We start from the raw sequence: 15,345 nt of genomic DNA on the forward strand, positions 1-15,345 counted from the left end.
TCCGGCAAGTCCAACCTCGATTTTATGTTGTCTTTTGTCTTCCCTGGGACATTCAATATTGTATTCATGATGTTCTCAAAGAAATTCTTCTCTATATGCATCACATCGAGGTTGTGTCGCAGAAGAAGATCCTTCCAATATGGCAACTCCCAAAATATACTCTTCTTGTGCCAGTTGTGATGAACACCGTAAGAATCAGGCATATTACGAGGGACATGCCAATTACCACCCCAACGAACTGTTTCGTTAGCTCCGTAGTAGTCGATTTGTGCTTCAATTTGTTCTCCAGTTAGATATGGTGGAGAAGTGTCTCTCACAACCCTTTTGTGCCTAAACAAATTCTTGTTTCTTCGGTAAGGATGGCCAATGGGAAGAAATCGACGATGACAATCAAACCAACTTGTCTTCCTACCATTCTTCAGTTGAAACGCATCTGTCGTTCCATTACAATATGGACAAGCTAATCTTCCATGTGTAGTCCATCCAGACAACATCCCATATGCAGGAAAGTCACTTATGGTCCACAAAAGCATAGCTCGCATCGTAAAATTCGTCTTCGTTGAACAGTCATACGTCCTCACCCCTGTTGACCACAAATCCTTCAACTCTTTTATCAGTGGTTGTAGGAAAACATCCAGGGACCTTTTTGGATGGTTCGGACCAGGTATCAATATCGTCAAGAATAGCAACTCCCGTTGCATGCACATCTCCGGTGGCAGGTTGTATGGCGTAAGAAAGACTGGCCACAATGAATATTGTCTCCCTGACATTCCGAACGGACTAAATCCATCTGTGCATAATCCGAGATACACATTCCGGCTATTGCTAGCAAAATCCGGATGTACTTTGTTGAAATGTTTCCAGGCTCTTGCATCTGATGGATGAGTCATCTCACCATCCGTCTGAGTATGCTCGGCATGCCATCTCATCTTTGCAGCAGTCTGCTCTGATTGATACAATCTTTTCAATCTGTCTGTAATTGGTAGGTACCACATCCTTTGGTACGGTACCCTATTACGTCCCCGTCCTTGCGGCTTGAATCGTGGCTTCTTGCAGAATCGACATACTTCTAGCTTCTCATCATCTCCCCAATAGATCATGCAGTTGTCGATGCAGACATCTATCATCTCCGAAGGCAACCCAAGACTATAAACTAATTTCTGAATCTCATAATAAGAATCAGCAGACACATTGTCTTCCGGCAAATACTCTTTAAACAAGTCCGCCCATTCGTTCATGCAACTTTCAGGTAGATTGTGATCAGTTTTAATATTCATCATTCTAGCAGCCAACGACAATTTAGAGAGACCTTCTCTACAACCACTGTAAAGTGGTTGATTCGCCGCGTTTAACATTCCGTAAAACTTTTTTGCATCTATATTAGGTTCTTCATCTTCATCATGAGCTACGAATGCATCAGCTACCATATCATGAACCCTATCATAATCTACCATCTCCTCCTGATGGTAACTATGTTCATTATGCAAATGATGATTAACCGGTTCTTCCTGAAAATTGCTATTACTACTACTAGCTTCATTCTGATCATAATTATAACCTTCCCCATGTTGAAACCAGATATAGTAATTTGGCGTGAAACCTCTATTTATTAAATGCTTCCAAACATTTTCACGGTTTGCCAATTTCGAATTGTTGCATTTCCGACAAGGACAGAACATCTTACCACTTTCTTGGGCGAGCGGTGTTGAATCTGCTTGGTGCATAAATGTCTCCAGCCCCGCAAGGTATTCTTTCGTCACTCTCCCGTTAGCATCTCTATGCATATACATCCAATTCCGCAACTCGTAAATAGTCCCAGAGCCAGCCATTTTTTTTTCTTTCACGTTTTTTGTTGTTGGTGTGTTTAAAATGATGTTCCAACATCCATATTTATAGAAAATTTCGAATCTGGTAGTTGTAATTTTACTATGAAATTACGACGAAAATTAATTGTATGGCCAAAAAAAAAACGTGAGCCACCTACCAAGTTGGTGGATTCAAAATTTCCTCGTTAAGTACACGTAAAATATTTCGTCGTAAAGCACTCGCGAAATTTACGTGGCTTTTACGAGGAAAAACTATTTCCTCGTAAAAGCCACGTCAGTTTACATCGTCTTTACGACGAATTTTTTTTGTCGTTACCTTACGACGAAATAACGATGCTTTTCTTTCTCAACGTAATTTCCTCGCAAAATCAACGTTTTTTTACGAGGAATATTTTTCCTCGTTAAACTTCCTCGGTAAAGATACGTTTTCTTGTAGTGACAAATTTAAGGTAGATGGGAAACTATTAGTATGTACTCCAAGAAGTGGTGATAATACTGTTTCAGGATGTGTTACGTACTTCAGATGCTATTAATAAAGCATGTAATACTTTCAATGTATCAAAGCTCTGATAACTTAGTAAGAAATCGTCATCAACATCTTCTCCTAATATACACTTTATACTCTCAAAAAACGAACTGGAACATACGTAACTTCACACTCTACAGCTTTAGAAGTAGTTGAGATCTGCTATGTGTATCGGTGTACATAAATGGTTACAGCAATTAAAGTCATTCCAATGTGATGATATTTTCACCAACCTTCTTAGTTAGCTTCCTACTCTTTTCTTTTCTTCCTTCATTTTTGGTATTTACACATAATTATGCAAAATTCGCCAGGATCGTCATAAAGAATAGTGTAATTGAGTAAGATCAACAAAATCTTCTTCCAAAGGTAAAAAGAGTTCAAGAAGAACAAAGAAAAGCCAGCTACTCTGTTTAATAACTAAATATTAAAAAAAAAAACAGTTTGATTATTGACTTAATAAGCCAATCATCTTTTTCTTTTGCAGCAAGGATTACTCTGACTTGTCGGAATTTGAACCAAAGTCGGAACATAACTGAAGAGACGTGGAGCAACACGTGATCGTTGCTCCTGTAGAACCTCTCTATAGACATTTTTATACGTATCCTCTCCAACAATGTAAATTCTGGTCCTATATTCATGGTCTTTATAACAACACAAGACTTTTTTATTCTCCTCGTCCACCAAGAAACTCTTCATCCTTGTCATATCATATATCACAACCTTACATACTAAGAATTCACTCCACGACAAATCTTTGGCCTCATCAGTCTTAGAATTGGTCAACCATATCTTCATCTTTAATGAACCAGTACTATCTGAGTACTGGCATAACAACGCAAGTTTCTCATCTCTGACAGTCGATAGAATTACAAGCCTATTATGCTCATCACTATTAGAAGGAAGAGGTAGACGTTCAAATTTCTCTGTTATGAAATCAAATCTGAGTATGCTAGGGTTTTCATTAGTCTCTGAATCTAGCCAGTAGGTATCTCCCTTTAAAGACATGGCAACGTCGGGCCAAAGATATAACCAATCATCACTAATAGCATCAAGAACCCTCCATGAATCAGAGTTAAACTCATATATTTCATATTTACCAACTCTGCTACTGCCGCCATAATAATAGCTGCAGCTCAAGATTTTGTAGTTATACCCTGACTTTTTCTTGTTTTCGTATCCTAAATAATTGTAGCTCAAGATGTTTCTGACTGGATACTTCTAGTTTGACCAGTACAAGGGTTCCAAAGAACACGTCTATTGTCTTTGGTCGTGCATAACAATAAACCTTTACAGTGAAAGATTTTAGATACCTTGAATGGTGACTCCCAATCTCCCATGGGAATTGGAATCAGAAATACTTTCTAGGGTTCCACCCACATCTGTAAAACAGCTTCGATTAACTTGCAAACGATGGCGGAGGTCTACATTCTATCGGTGTTTGGTATTGTTTCTGTCTTCTTTTTCTGCAGGTCCAGTGGGTGTGGCAGTCGCTCTGGCTATCTCCTTTCCAAATAAAGAGCTCGGTACAGCTAATGGACTTCTTTGGTTTGAGATGTTGGAAGGCTCTTCTCTCCGATTGGTGGTAGTAGTGTATCTCCGTACTTTTCCAGCAAAGCTGTGGTGTTTCTTCATTGTGGCGGGACTGATGTGGTTGTAGCATCGTACTTTCCGACGAGGCTGCGATGATTTTTGTTGTGGCGGGTCTGATGTGGTTGTGGCTTCATACTTTTCCAGCAAAGCTGCAGCGTTTGTCGTTGTGGCGGAACTGATGTGGTTGTAGCAATTCGTACTTTTCCAGCGAGGCTGCGGTGAATCTTATTGTGGCGGGTTTGATGTGGTTGAAGCTTCGTACTTTTCCAGCAAAGCTGCGACGTGTCTTCGTTGTGGCTGGACTGATGTGGTTGGAGTTTTCTACTCTTTAGTCGAGGTATAGAGATTTCAGTGGCATCTCGTTCTAAGGTGATTTTACTGGTTGTGGTCGTAGTGTTTGTTCATTTTTTTTGTAGATTTTGGTTCTTCTAATTTCTTTGTTGTGTCTCTGTATTTTTGTCAAAAATTAAAAGTTGGTATAAAATTTAATATTTTACCAAAAAAAAAACAAACGTGAAGGACAAGCATTCAGTTATAATATCTTGTCTACTTATTTTTGTTTATAAACACACAATCTTTGTGTTTGATAATATGATTTACAGATAAACACATAACATTGGTGTGTTTATGCGTGGCGTTTCACAAATATAAACTGTCTTAGCTCTCATGAGTTCTCCGCCGGAACTACATCTTATTATTAAAAGAGAAGTATCCATATAAATTACCTCTTAGTTTTCAATTTATTTACAATCATATGCCACTAAAGTAATATATTTACTTGCTTTTTAAAATTCTTATCTTTTACAGTTTAATTAATGCATATCCTAAATCTAATTTTAATTTAAAAAACGAGAATAAATGCATATTTGTAAGAATTTCTATTTTGAATCATGTAAGTAAATGCAAGTGCAAATGCATATTTATAGGAATTTTCTATTTTGAATTATTCTTTCAACCAACTTTGGTAACAATACAATCGGTTTCCATATCTAATAACAACCAATTCAAAATAATTAATTAAATAATTAGTGTTTAAATATATGTTTGTAGAGATTTTCTATCTCAAATTATTTTTCTACTGTTAAATTTTTCATAGAATAATTAAATAATTAGTTAAAAGTTTGGGCCTCAACTAATTTAAGATGACCCAAATTATTATGTATATTTATACAAACTTAAGCCCATAATTAATTTATAATTATTTTAAATTTAATTTATACATTCATTTTTAGAAATCTCAATTTATTATATAATAACCAGATAAAATTTGTAAAAATCGTTAAGTATTACGATTAAATTTTACTCAAAAAAATCGTTAATCCATGATACAAGTTCTCTATTTTCTTCATTTTTTTATTGAAAAAAAATAAAAAAAAATATGAAGATTACAAATGAATCATTTAGTATAAACAAAAACAAACTAAATAAATAAATAAATATCCGTGCGGGTTTGGAAATCAAATTCTAGATGATGGCAAGACCTATATGTAATCGGGTGACCTATATGTAATCCGGTTTGGGTTTAAAAAAAAATTATATAAAAACCTGATAAAACTTGTAAAAGTCGTTAAAATCTGGAATCTGACTACCTGACAAATCATTGCTTGACCGAGTAGATAACTCCTAGTTATTTTTTTCTTTAGATTTTTTTAATTGAACTACATACTCGTTATGCTCATAACCATGACATGGAAGAGATTGACGTACAAATTTCTCCGCTGTGAAATCAAATCTGCGTATAGAATTATTCGCAGGGTCTTCATACTCTGTATCTAACCAGTAACTATCTTTAAAGACATGGCAACGTCCCAGAGAAAAAACCAGTCACCACTAATAGCATCAGTAACCCTCCATGAATCAGAGTTGAACTCATATATTTCAAAGGCACCTTGTCTGATACTGAAATTGCCACCAGGAATCTTGCGATAATAATGGCTACAGCTCAAGATTTTCATATCCTAAATAATATCGAAAGGGCTCTGCATAACTGATACTAGATGGTTTCGACTGGATCCACCATGTTTGACCAGTACAAGGGTTCCAAACCACGAGTCTATTGTCTTCGGTCATGCATAACAATAAACCTTTACAGTGAGAGATTGTAGATATCTTGACATCTTCTGAATTCTTTACTCCTAAGTTTATTGGTCAACTCAATAACTTGATCATATCCATTATGGATTCGGTGGAAACTGAAGCTGAATGAATAAACTAAGTCATCATTCTTTAAGATCATCTGCGTTGCTGCTTTGCCCAAGTGGTTCTTGATGAATATAGGGTCTTTGAATAAAGCATACCATCTTTTCTTTTTGATCAAAAGCATACCATCTTTTGCATGTTAATCGCAGCTGTTTTACAGATGTGGGTGGAACCCTAGTATAACTCATATTTAACTGCGTAACATCGTCTTATAAAACTCATATATATATATATATATATATATATATATTATTTTTTTTTATGATCAAGAACTCTAAAATATTTAGAAGAATAATTATACTAAATATTTGAAGTATATTAAAAAGCTCTAAATCTCAGCCTCTTAAGGTAGATAAAATGGAAAATTTTGTTCTTAACATTAAGAAATCTATCAAAATTATAAACGCCTATGATTTTGATTGGTTAATATTGGATTGTTCCCTTATTGAGGAATGCAAATGATCTCAACATGTTATGGTAGATTATTTATAGAATCTTGTTCTGCTTTTTTGTTGTCATCAATCTTGTTCTATTTATTAATGGATATTTTGATAGATTTTTTGTTCATATTAAAAAGTATTTTAATAAACAGTGAAAATATAGAAATAAAAATTTGGATTTAAAAAAAAAAAAAAGTTATGGAAATTTCTGTTTAATGTATCTATGGGCTTGATTTGGTGCTGTAGTTCTTTGTATTTTGTTTTAGAATTTTTGTAATTTTAATTTTTTGTTACTGTGATTTTACACGTTATATGGCTGCCCGTGGAAGAGCCGAGCTATCTCTAAAATCAGTCTCACACCCGGTGTGGAAAATTTTCACCGTAGAAGTCATAAAAGTCAGCTTGTGAAAAACTGTGGTCCAACCAACACTATGGTCCACCACAACTAAATAAATAAATATCATTCCAGACCGTCTGTTTGTTATAGAGGGTTTGCTAAACATTCTAAAACCCTACGCAAAAGCATCCTCCTCCGAGTTCCCGTTTCTTCCTCCACTGAAGCTCGCTTCGCTTCGATTCGAAACCATGGCGGCGGTACCGCGAGGCCTCATCTCTCGCTTCACTCAGCTTCTATCAATCCGGTCCACCACTCCTTCACCCTCACAACCTAGCTTCTATCTCCTCCGACGATTCAGCTCCGATGCTGAGTCGCCTGGATCCGAAGCTCCGACTCGGATAATACCCGGAGAGATGTCTCCGGGATCGAAAAGAACAGGGATGATCGCCGTCAAGTGCGGGATGACTGCGCTCTGGGACAAATGGGGAGCTAGGGTTCCGGTATCGATCCTCTGGGTGGACGACAACATCGTCTCTCAGGTCAAGACCGTTGAGAAAGAAGGGATCTTTGCGCTACAGGTAAAAGAAAGATTCTCTGTTTGATTGATTTTTGGGTGGGGTTTGGGAATGAATCTCATCTCATCTCTCATGTGTGGTTTAAGTTAGATTGGGTGTGGGCATAAGAAGCCGAAGCATTTGACGATGCCTGAGCTGGGTCATTTCAGAGCTCAAGGTGTGCCGTTGAAGAGGAAGTTGAGGGAGTTCCCTGTGACGGAAGACGCGCTTCTTCCCGTTGGCACTGAGCTCGGTGTGCGTCATTTTGTGCCGGGGCAGTATGTTGATGTCACTGGGATCACTCGTGGGAAAGGCTTTCAGGTGAAACTGGATTTAAAGCTCTCATCTCTTTTTCGAACACAACTGTGGATAGGCAAGTAACCATGTGTTGTTTGCAGGGAGTCATGAAAAGATGGAAGTTCAAAGGAGGGCCGGCGTCACATGGTTGTTCAAAGGCGCATCGAAAAGGTGGTTCCACTGGCCAAAGAGATGATCCCGGAAAGGTATGTGTCAAACTGCTTCTTGTGCCCAAAGCAAGAACTGACTTGTTGTTAAACACGTGGAGCAGGTGTTCAAGGGAAGAAAAATGCCTGGGCACATGGGTGCGGCCCAGAGGACAGTAAAGAACGTTTGGGTTTACAAGATTGATCCTGCCAGGAACCTCATCTGGGTGAGAGGACAAGTAAGTATCCCTGTCCTGGTCACTGGGTAGGTGAATAAGATTGTTAATCGTTGCTATTTGCAGGTTCCTGGCGCAGAAGGGAACTTTGTGTTTATTAACGATGCGTGCTACAAGAAGCCAGACATCTCAAAGCTTCCATTCCCTACCTACTTAGCACCTGAAGAAGACGAGGATCCATCAGAATTAGAACCCTTGGTGGCAGATCTAGGAGAAGTCGACCCATTTATGTTGGCAGAGTGATGTCCTTTTCGTTTTTTTTTTTTTTTTAACGTTTGTGCAAGACAAGAAGCTGAGGACGTGGAGAGTCAGTCACAGAGCTAAAGCTGGGAAAAATTGTTCTCTTTTTCTTATTTAGTTGTTTGGATATATGAAACTGAAAACATGAACAGAGTTTGCAATAAGCAATGAAGATCTCATCTTTTGTTTTTCAAAGTCAACAAAAAGAATCAAGTTCCAATTTTTAAGGCTTCTCTATACACTAATAATAGAATACAGATGCTGCGTTCTCTATCACAAAGATCTTGAAACTTCGAGAGAGTTCCCAATCTCGGTTGACTGACTGACTAAGCCATGAATCCGGAGCAAGAAGCCTTCTTCACCTACGCCGTCAGGCAAAACCGGCGACTCTGCACCGACTGTTTACTCAAGGAGCATCGTCACCTCTTCTGCCCTGTTTGTCTCGACGTCCCTCCTCCTCCAGAAGAGAGCATCGTCTGCCACAATTGCCCTTCCGTCGCCCACCTCGCTTGCCCTCCTCCTCCGCCGTGCTCTGACCCCAATTTCTCCTTCTTCCCCACATCCAAGAAAATGATATTGCATTGCTGTTTTCGCTTGGAAACTGAGATAGCACACATTGTTTTTGCTTCTTTTGTTCTATCTTTATCATCAAGATGACGGAAACCGGAAGAATGAATGAATCTTTAGAACCTAAGACTCTAAAAACAAGTTTCACCATCGGCTGAGTAGGTCTGCTAGTAAATAAACAAACCGGAGTTATTAGGTGTAACATTGATGTCGAGAAAATGGTGCAAGGGGCCGACAAGTGTTAAATTAAATTTGTCCCGATGATATTGCCAAGAAGAGAAAGCCGTTCATGGACATAAAAATCTATATATAATAGCGACTGACTCCTCTGTAAATGTCTTAAAATATAAACCCTCATTTCGACATAGAAATCTATATATATATATATATAATAGCAAACCAGTTTTTGGTAATCGATGATGTCATCATTTTTTTTATAGGAAATAAATTTTTTAATCCAACGGTCAAGTTTGTTTGCTTTTAACATCTAACCAATGTGAAGATCTTTTAATCTAAGTGACTTACGTCACTAGAACCATAATGATTGGCATCTTTCTACTAACAGTCTCCTCTCAAACAACACAACCCTTAAATTATGCCTCATTGACTATTTATATATCTATGTTTCCCATCTTTTACACACACTAGATCATTTCTGTGCTGTAAGCACGGATAATATATTTAAATTTGTTACATTTATCATTTTTATTTGGAGAAAATGGTCATTTAAATACCAAAAATATTGGCCAAAAAAGTACAAACTTTCCTTTAATCCAAATAAATCACAAACTTCTTTTGACCTAGCCATATAAGATATACTTTCGGTCAACTGTTTCTGTCGTTAAATTTCTGTCTACTGTTCACGGCTATTCTTACGTCGTCGTTTTAAAAATAGAACATAATCTTACAAAATCACTAAATTGAAACTCTTAGAACCCTAACGTGGAGGCCAATTCGTTTCTTCTTTACGAACTCGATTTCATCTTCTCCTTGAATGTAAAACCACAAATATTTTCTTCTTTATATGATGAGACCCCAAAAGTTTCCTATACGTCGAGGCAGAGCTAGAGAACGTGAAACTCCACTGGTTTTTGAAGGTGATGAAACAGGGCCGAGTGCAAATGATGGAGATGAGCGTGAACTCATACCTGGTGATGATTGTGAGGCTATTGCTGATGATCCTGCTGATGAACTCGAAGAAGAAACGAACGAGGTTGAAGAAGAAGAAGAAGAAGAAAGGAATGAGGAAGAAGAAGATGTCAGAATTGATGAAGAAGTTTGTGAGGTTTTATCATCACACTTTGGAGATGTTGCAAGGAATGATGGAGAAGATAACGATGACAGTGGAGAAGAGGATTGCTGGACAGAGGTTAATATACCTGACCCTATATCATCTTATGATGAGGAAGAAGATGCGCGACGGGAAGCTCGTGAGGATGCAGCATCAGCTGATGAGGTTTTATTCTTGGGAAAGACGTTTTCATCTTCATCTGAGTTCAAACAAGCTCTTCTTAGGTATTCTCTGAAAACAAGATATGATATTAAGCTCTACATATCAACACAAATGAAGCTTGGTGCTGTTTGTTCTGACACTGAATATGATTGCCCTTGGACAGTGTATTGCTCGTATGAGAGGAGGAAACATAAACTGCAAATAAAGGTTTATGTAAATGAACATGCTTGTGTACGTTCCGGTTCCTCGAAGATGTTGAAGCCTTCATCAATTGCGCTGCTGTTTACGGAAAGGTTAAGGTTGAATCCTAAGCTCACAGCTAAGGAAATTTGTGAAGAGATCAAGAGAACCTACAACTTGACTGTTACTGAAGAGCAATGTCGAAAAGCTAAAACTAAAATCACAAGGGAAAGGAGAGCCGGCCATGAAACACACTTTTCCAGAATCTGGGATTATGAAGCAGAGCTTCGTAAGACTAATCCGGGCACTATAACAGAGATAATGACCATTCCCGGACCAACACCAAGAAGTAAGCAAAGGTTTGATCGCATCTACATCTGTTTTGAAGCACAACGTGCAGATTGGAAGTCGACTTGTAGACCAATTATAGGACTGGATGGTGCATTTCTGAAATGGGATGTGAAAGGCCAATTGATCGCTGCAGTTGGAAGAGATGGAGATAACAGAATTGTACCTATTGCTTGGGCAGTTGTGGAGATTGAAAATCACATTAACTGGGCATGGTTTGTGAATCACTTGAAAGTGGATTTAGAACTCGGTGATGGGAGCAACTTCACATTCATATCTGATAAGCAAAAGGTAAAGATCTTAGTCTTCTTTTTTTGATTTGGTAAACTCGTACCTCACATAGTCTTTTGTGTTGTGTTGTTTTGAAGGGTTTTGTGAAAGCTGTTCAACTTGAACTTCCTAACGCAGAACATCGCATGTGTGCAAGACACATCCTAGGAAACTGGAAGAGGGACAGCCACGACCCACAGCTAGAGAAACTATTCTGGAAAATAGCCCGCAGCTACACCTTAGGAGACTTTAGAGAACATATGAATGAACTGAAGAGCTACAATCAACTGGCGCATCAAACTCTACAAGCTACCAGTCCGCATACATGGTCTCGAGCTTATTTTAAGGTTGGTTCATGTTGTAATGATAATTTGAACAACCTTAATGAATCTTTTAACAAAACCATACGTGAGGCTAGGAGAAAACCACTACTTGAAATGTTAGAGGATATAAGGCGCCAATGTATGGTACGTACAGCAAAAAGATCCATCATTGCTAATAGGTTGAAGACTAGATTCACAAAAAGAGCACATGTTGCGATAGAAACTGCTATAGAGAAGACTCAAGATTGTATTAGATACATGGCTACAGGTGATGTCTACGAAATTCACTATCACAACTGTTCGTATAGCGTTGATATGGGTTCGAAATCATGTGGTTGTGGGATGTGGCAACTGAATGGAATCCCTTGTAACCATGCTGCTTGTGTGATCCTTGCAAAGAAGCATAAAGTAGATGACTATGTTTCTAATTATTACACAACCATAAGATGGAGGAAAACTTATGAGTGTAGTATTAGGCCAGTGGAAGGGATGAAACTGTGGCCTATGCTGAAAAGGTTGCCGGTCTTGCCTCCACCAGATAGGCTAGGTAACAGAGGAAGACCAAGTACATATGCAAGGCGAAAAAGTGCAAATGAAGCATCTTCTTCCTCTAGTAAAACCAAGCTAAACCGAGCGAAGCGTGTCATGACATGCTCTAACTGCAGAGAAGAAGGACATACCAAGGTGAGCTGTTCAAAACCAATAGTTCAACCTGAACCTAAACGTCCAAGAGGTCAGCCAAAAAAAGATTATGTAAGATTTTGATGTCTTTTGTTTATATCTATATTTTATATCATTTTGATATTAACTCGCAAGGTTATGTGTTCTATATAGGAAGGAGGATCACAAGGCTTTTCACAAAGTGAATCACATGTTGGCTCACAAGGTCGATGATGGTCGTGGGATGGATTTGTTATTTATTATGATATTGTTTTCGGTGGTTGATGCTATTTTTTGTTATGGAATCTCCACCTAGCTCTTTTGTTTCAGACTTTGTTGGAATCACCAACTAGCTTTTGTTTCAAACTTTGTTGGATTTCTTTTTGTTTTATGCAAACGTGCTTTTGTTAGTTTCCAATGCGTCTTTGGTGAAACAAAAACAATGAAAATAAGAGGAACAATGTCAAAGATACAAGAGCTTAATAGAAACAATTGTTGTAAACTGCAGAAAATTGCAGGCCATCATCATCACTTCTTTATTTACTCTGTTTTGTGTTCGTGTTCAAGAATAAGAAATACGTTTTTGGACTTTTGAAAGCTTAGAGTGAAGTGGATGGAGAAACTGTTTTTTCACTTGCTTACATTACACAACATTGGCCACTACATATTTATAGAGGAAACAGAACACTCTCGATCTTCTCTATGCCATAGCCTTATTTTATGCTTAGGAGTGCTCTCCATATATAGCCCACACTTTATGACTTATACTGCAACAAGAAAACTCAAAAGACTTTTACAAAAGACTTTAACATACCAAAAGAACAGCTTGACTTGTTACTCTTTTCCCACGTTTAATGCTTTGTGGTTTAAGAACAAATAGGCATCATTCAACAACAAATACAGTCTTGAGACAAAGATACAAGAGCTTAAGAGATGAGATAGGCAACTGTGATTAAAACCAACATAAAACAAAAGAGTCCACAAGATGTCTCAGTGATGAGTTTCCACTTCCTCATCTCGAACTTTGTCGAAATAACATCCTCTATTAAGTCATCAGTCACCTTCTTCAAGAAATCAACCTAGCCTTTTATATTACAAAACTCAGTTGAATGTTTTCAAGTTTTGGAAGTGAATCTTCAATCTCTTCAAGCAATGATTACTCTACCCACAACACACACTTCGATGCCAAATCTCTCTTTCCAAAATCTCGTTTTTCTAACAGAATCAAACTTTTCTCTTTCACATGATTTTAGCCTGTAATAAAAAGAGATGAAACCAAGTCGCAGAGAAGACAAAAAAATACAAAATCGGGTTGCAGAGGAAGAGAACAAGAGTGAAATTGAATTGGGGCTTAGGGTTCTAAGGGTCGATTTGAGGATTTTTTTAACTTTGTTATGTTTTAAAAACGATACCGTACAAACCTCCGTGAACAATAAACGGAAATTTGACGACAAAAATAGTTGACCAAACATGTATCCTTTATGGCTTAGTCAACATTAATTTGTGATTTATTTGGATTAACGAAAAGTCTGTATTTATTTTGGCTAATCTGTGAAAGTTTGGTATTTAAATGACCGTTTTCTCTTTTTATTCGTATGTGAATTTTTGTATATTAAACTAGGGATTAACCCGGGCTACGCCCGGGATTTTTATTTTTTTTAATTTAAGTTGTTAAATTATTTATATTTAGTTTATGATATATATTTATATAAATGTTAAGATGCATGTCATAATTAAAATTTATTTTTAAATTTTAACACGTTAAAGTAACATATTTTTTACTGTTTAAATATTTTTTGTAATTTTGTTGGCTATCTAGTTATCATATTTAGCAAAACTATCTGTTGAGTATTTGAATAAATGTTTTAGATATTTAATTAAACTGCAGAGTATTTTCGGTTCGACCACATGCTCAACAATCTATCGATCCGTAAAAAGATGGACGATCTCCTTGGCCAGGTAAGTAAAATTTTAGCAAAATATCTTTGATTTTCAAATATTAAGTATATAACTATTCTTTTGAATATTGTTTTTTAATTGTATTTTTTGATTAAATTATTGTATTATAATGTTTATGTAAATATTTTTTGTGATGTTTGAATTTGTGTTGTTCGTATACTTAACCTAGATGATATTGATGTTTAACAATTTATTGTTGTCCGGAAATAGAAAATAATGATATATCAAAAAGTATCTAATACTTGTTAAATGATAGTATAATGTAAATTACATCCATTATTTGAAAATAACCATTTGTTGTTTTTATTTTTTTAAATCAGAAATTATTTTTATTTAAAAACATTATTCATATATAATATATTAGTTTAAGTTTGAAAGATTAATCTATATATATAAATTATGTATATTTAAAAAAAAATTTAAGATATTATATATTGAGTAACTGAATAAAAGCTGAATTTCTTATCTTGAAAATCAAATATTTATATTTTTGTCTTCATGTTGTACTCATATTTATAACTCAGTATGTTTTTTAAAAAACTTAGTTTTAAGTAATAAACGAATTTAATAAATTAAATTCATCCCCTATATGTTCTGTAAACTATATTTGAAAACTCTCTAAAATTATATTTTAAGCATAATATTACTATTATTTAATTTAAGTTATTTTAAGCATACTATATGCTAAACCAACTTAAATTATATTTACAATAGGACCATCCTAAACCGGTTAATAAACCAAAAACAATACTAAACCAACATGAACCAATACCTGATTCAGCGAGGAAGGAAGTGTTTCGGGATAAGCGCTTGAATGATTATTAACTGTAATGGTTTGATCATGAAAGAGCTAGTACGAATATTAACAATAAAATTATGGATTAGATTAATTTAAATTTGTAAGAATACCTTTGAGTCTATGAAAAGCAATTCAATTCCCATGAATAAGTTTGGTTTTTGAAAGTTGCGGGTTTCCCAACAATGAATCCACCTAACAAAAAGTTTGTTGTTATAAAAAATCTCTTTCAAGGTCATTAAAGGTTTTTGGGACGGCAAGAATTGATGGTAGAACCATTTTTTTGCTCGAGTGCTTTGAAGTTTTCCTTGATAGTGTGAGGTTGATGGAATAATGAGTTTTACAGGGACTTTCTTGATGTAAAACTATACATTTTTAATTTTTTTTTGTTTAATGAG

General features: G+C 36.3%; 3 protein-coding genes across 3 annotated transcripts; 2 read left to right on the plus strand and 1 right to left on the minus strand.

The window, feature by feature from the left end:
- Positions 1-2,261: 2,261 nt before the first annotated feature.
- Positions 2,262-6,241, minus strand: LOC103841222 (putative F-box/kelch-repeat protein At3g17570). The gene has a single exon (XM_033289253.1). The coding sequence runs from the start codon at positions 3,355-3,357 to the stop codon at positions 2,818-2,820; it is 540 nt and encodes a 179-aa protein (XP_033145144.1). The 5' UTR covers positions 3,358-6,241; the 3' UTR covers positions 2,262-2,817.
- An 803-nt stretch (positions 6,242-7,044) lies between these two features.
- On the plus strand, positions 7,045-8,579 carry LOC103839203 (50S ribosomal protein L3-2, mitochondrial). The gene is made up of 5 exons (XM_009115701.3): positions 7,045-7,496; positions 7,584-7,793; positions 7,871-7,975; positions 8,041-8,154; positions 8,218-8,579. Exons 1-5 carry the CDS (start codon positions 7,167-7,169, stop codon positions 8,392-8,394), a joined length of 936 nt encoding a protein of 311 aa, XP_009113949.1. The 5' UTR covers positions 7,045-7,166; the 3' UTR covers positions 8,395-8,579.
- Positions 8,580-9,050: 471 nt separating this feature from the next.
- LOC103839211 lies at positions 9,051-13,154 on the plus strand. The gene is made up of 3 exons (XM_009115712.3): positions 9,051-11,230; positions 11,308-12,285; positions 12,367-13,154. The coding sequence occupies exons 1-3, from the start codon at positions 9,983-9,985 to the stop codon at positions 12,424-12,426; spliced, it is 2,286 nt and encodes a 761-aa protein (XP_009113960.2). The 5' UTR covers positions 9,051-9,982; the 3' UTR covers positions 12,427-13,154.
- The last annotated feature ends 2,191 nt before the right edge of the window (positions 13,155-15,345 follow it).

Source organism: Brassica rapa, chromosome A01 (assembly GCF_000309985.2).
Source record: "Brassica rapa cultivar Chiifu-401-42 chromosome A01, CAAS_Brap_v3.01, whole genome shotgun sequence".
In the NCBI taxonomy this organism is placed as follows: domain Eukaryota; kingdom Viridiplantae; phylum Streptophyta; class Magnoliopsida; order Brassicales; family Brassicaceae; genus Brassica; species Brassica rapa.

Excerpts from the sequence above, each read along its gene's own strand:
- LOC103841222 (XM_033289253.1), bottom strand. The coding sequence starts at position 3,357 with ATGTCTTTAAAGGGAGATACCTACTGGCTAGATTCAGAGACTAATGAA.
- LOC103839203 (XM_009115701.3), top strand. The coding sequence starts at position 7,167 with ATGGCGGCGGTACCGCGAGGCCTCATCTCTCGCTTCACTCAGCTTCTA. Across the intron at positions 7,976-8,040 it reads AAAGAGATGATCCCGGAAAG|GTGTTCAAGGGAAGAAAAAT; the intron begins GTATGTGTCAAA and ends CACGTGGAGCAG. Across the intron at positions 8,155-8,217 it reads TCATCTGGGTGAGAGGACAA|GTTCCTGGCGCAGAAGGGAA; the intron begins GTAAGTATCCCT and ends TGCTATTTGCAG.
- LOC103839211 (XM_009115712.3), top strand. The coding sequence starts at position 9,983 with ATGATGAGACCCCAAAAGTTTCCTATACGTCGAGGCAGAGCTAGAGAA. Across the intron at positions 11,231-11,307 it reads TCATATCTGATAAGCAAAAG|GGTTTTGTGAAAGCTGTTCA; the intron begins GTAAAGATCTTA and ends GTTGTTTTGAAG. Across the intron at positions 12,286-12,366 it reads GTCAGCCAAAAAAAGATTAT|GAAGGAGGATCACAAGGCTT; the intron begins GTAAGATTTTGA and ends TGTTCTATATAG.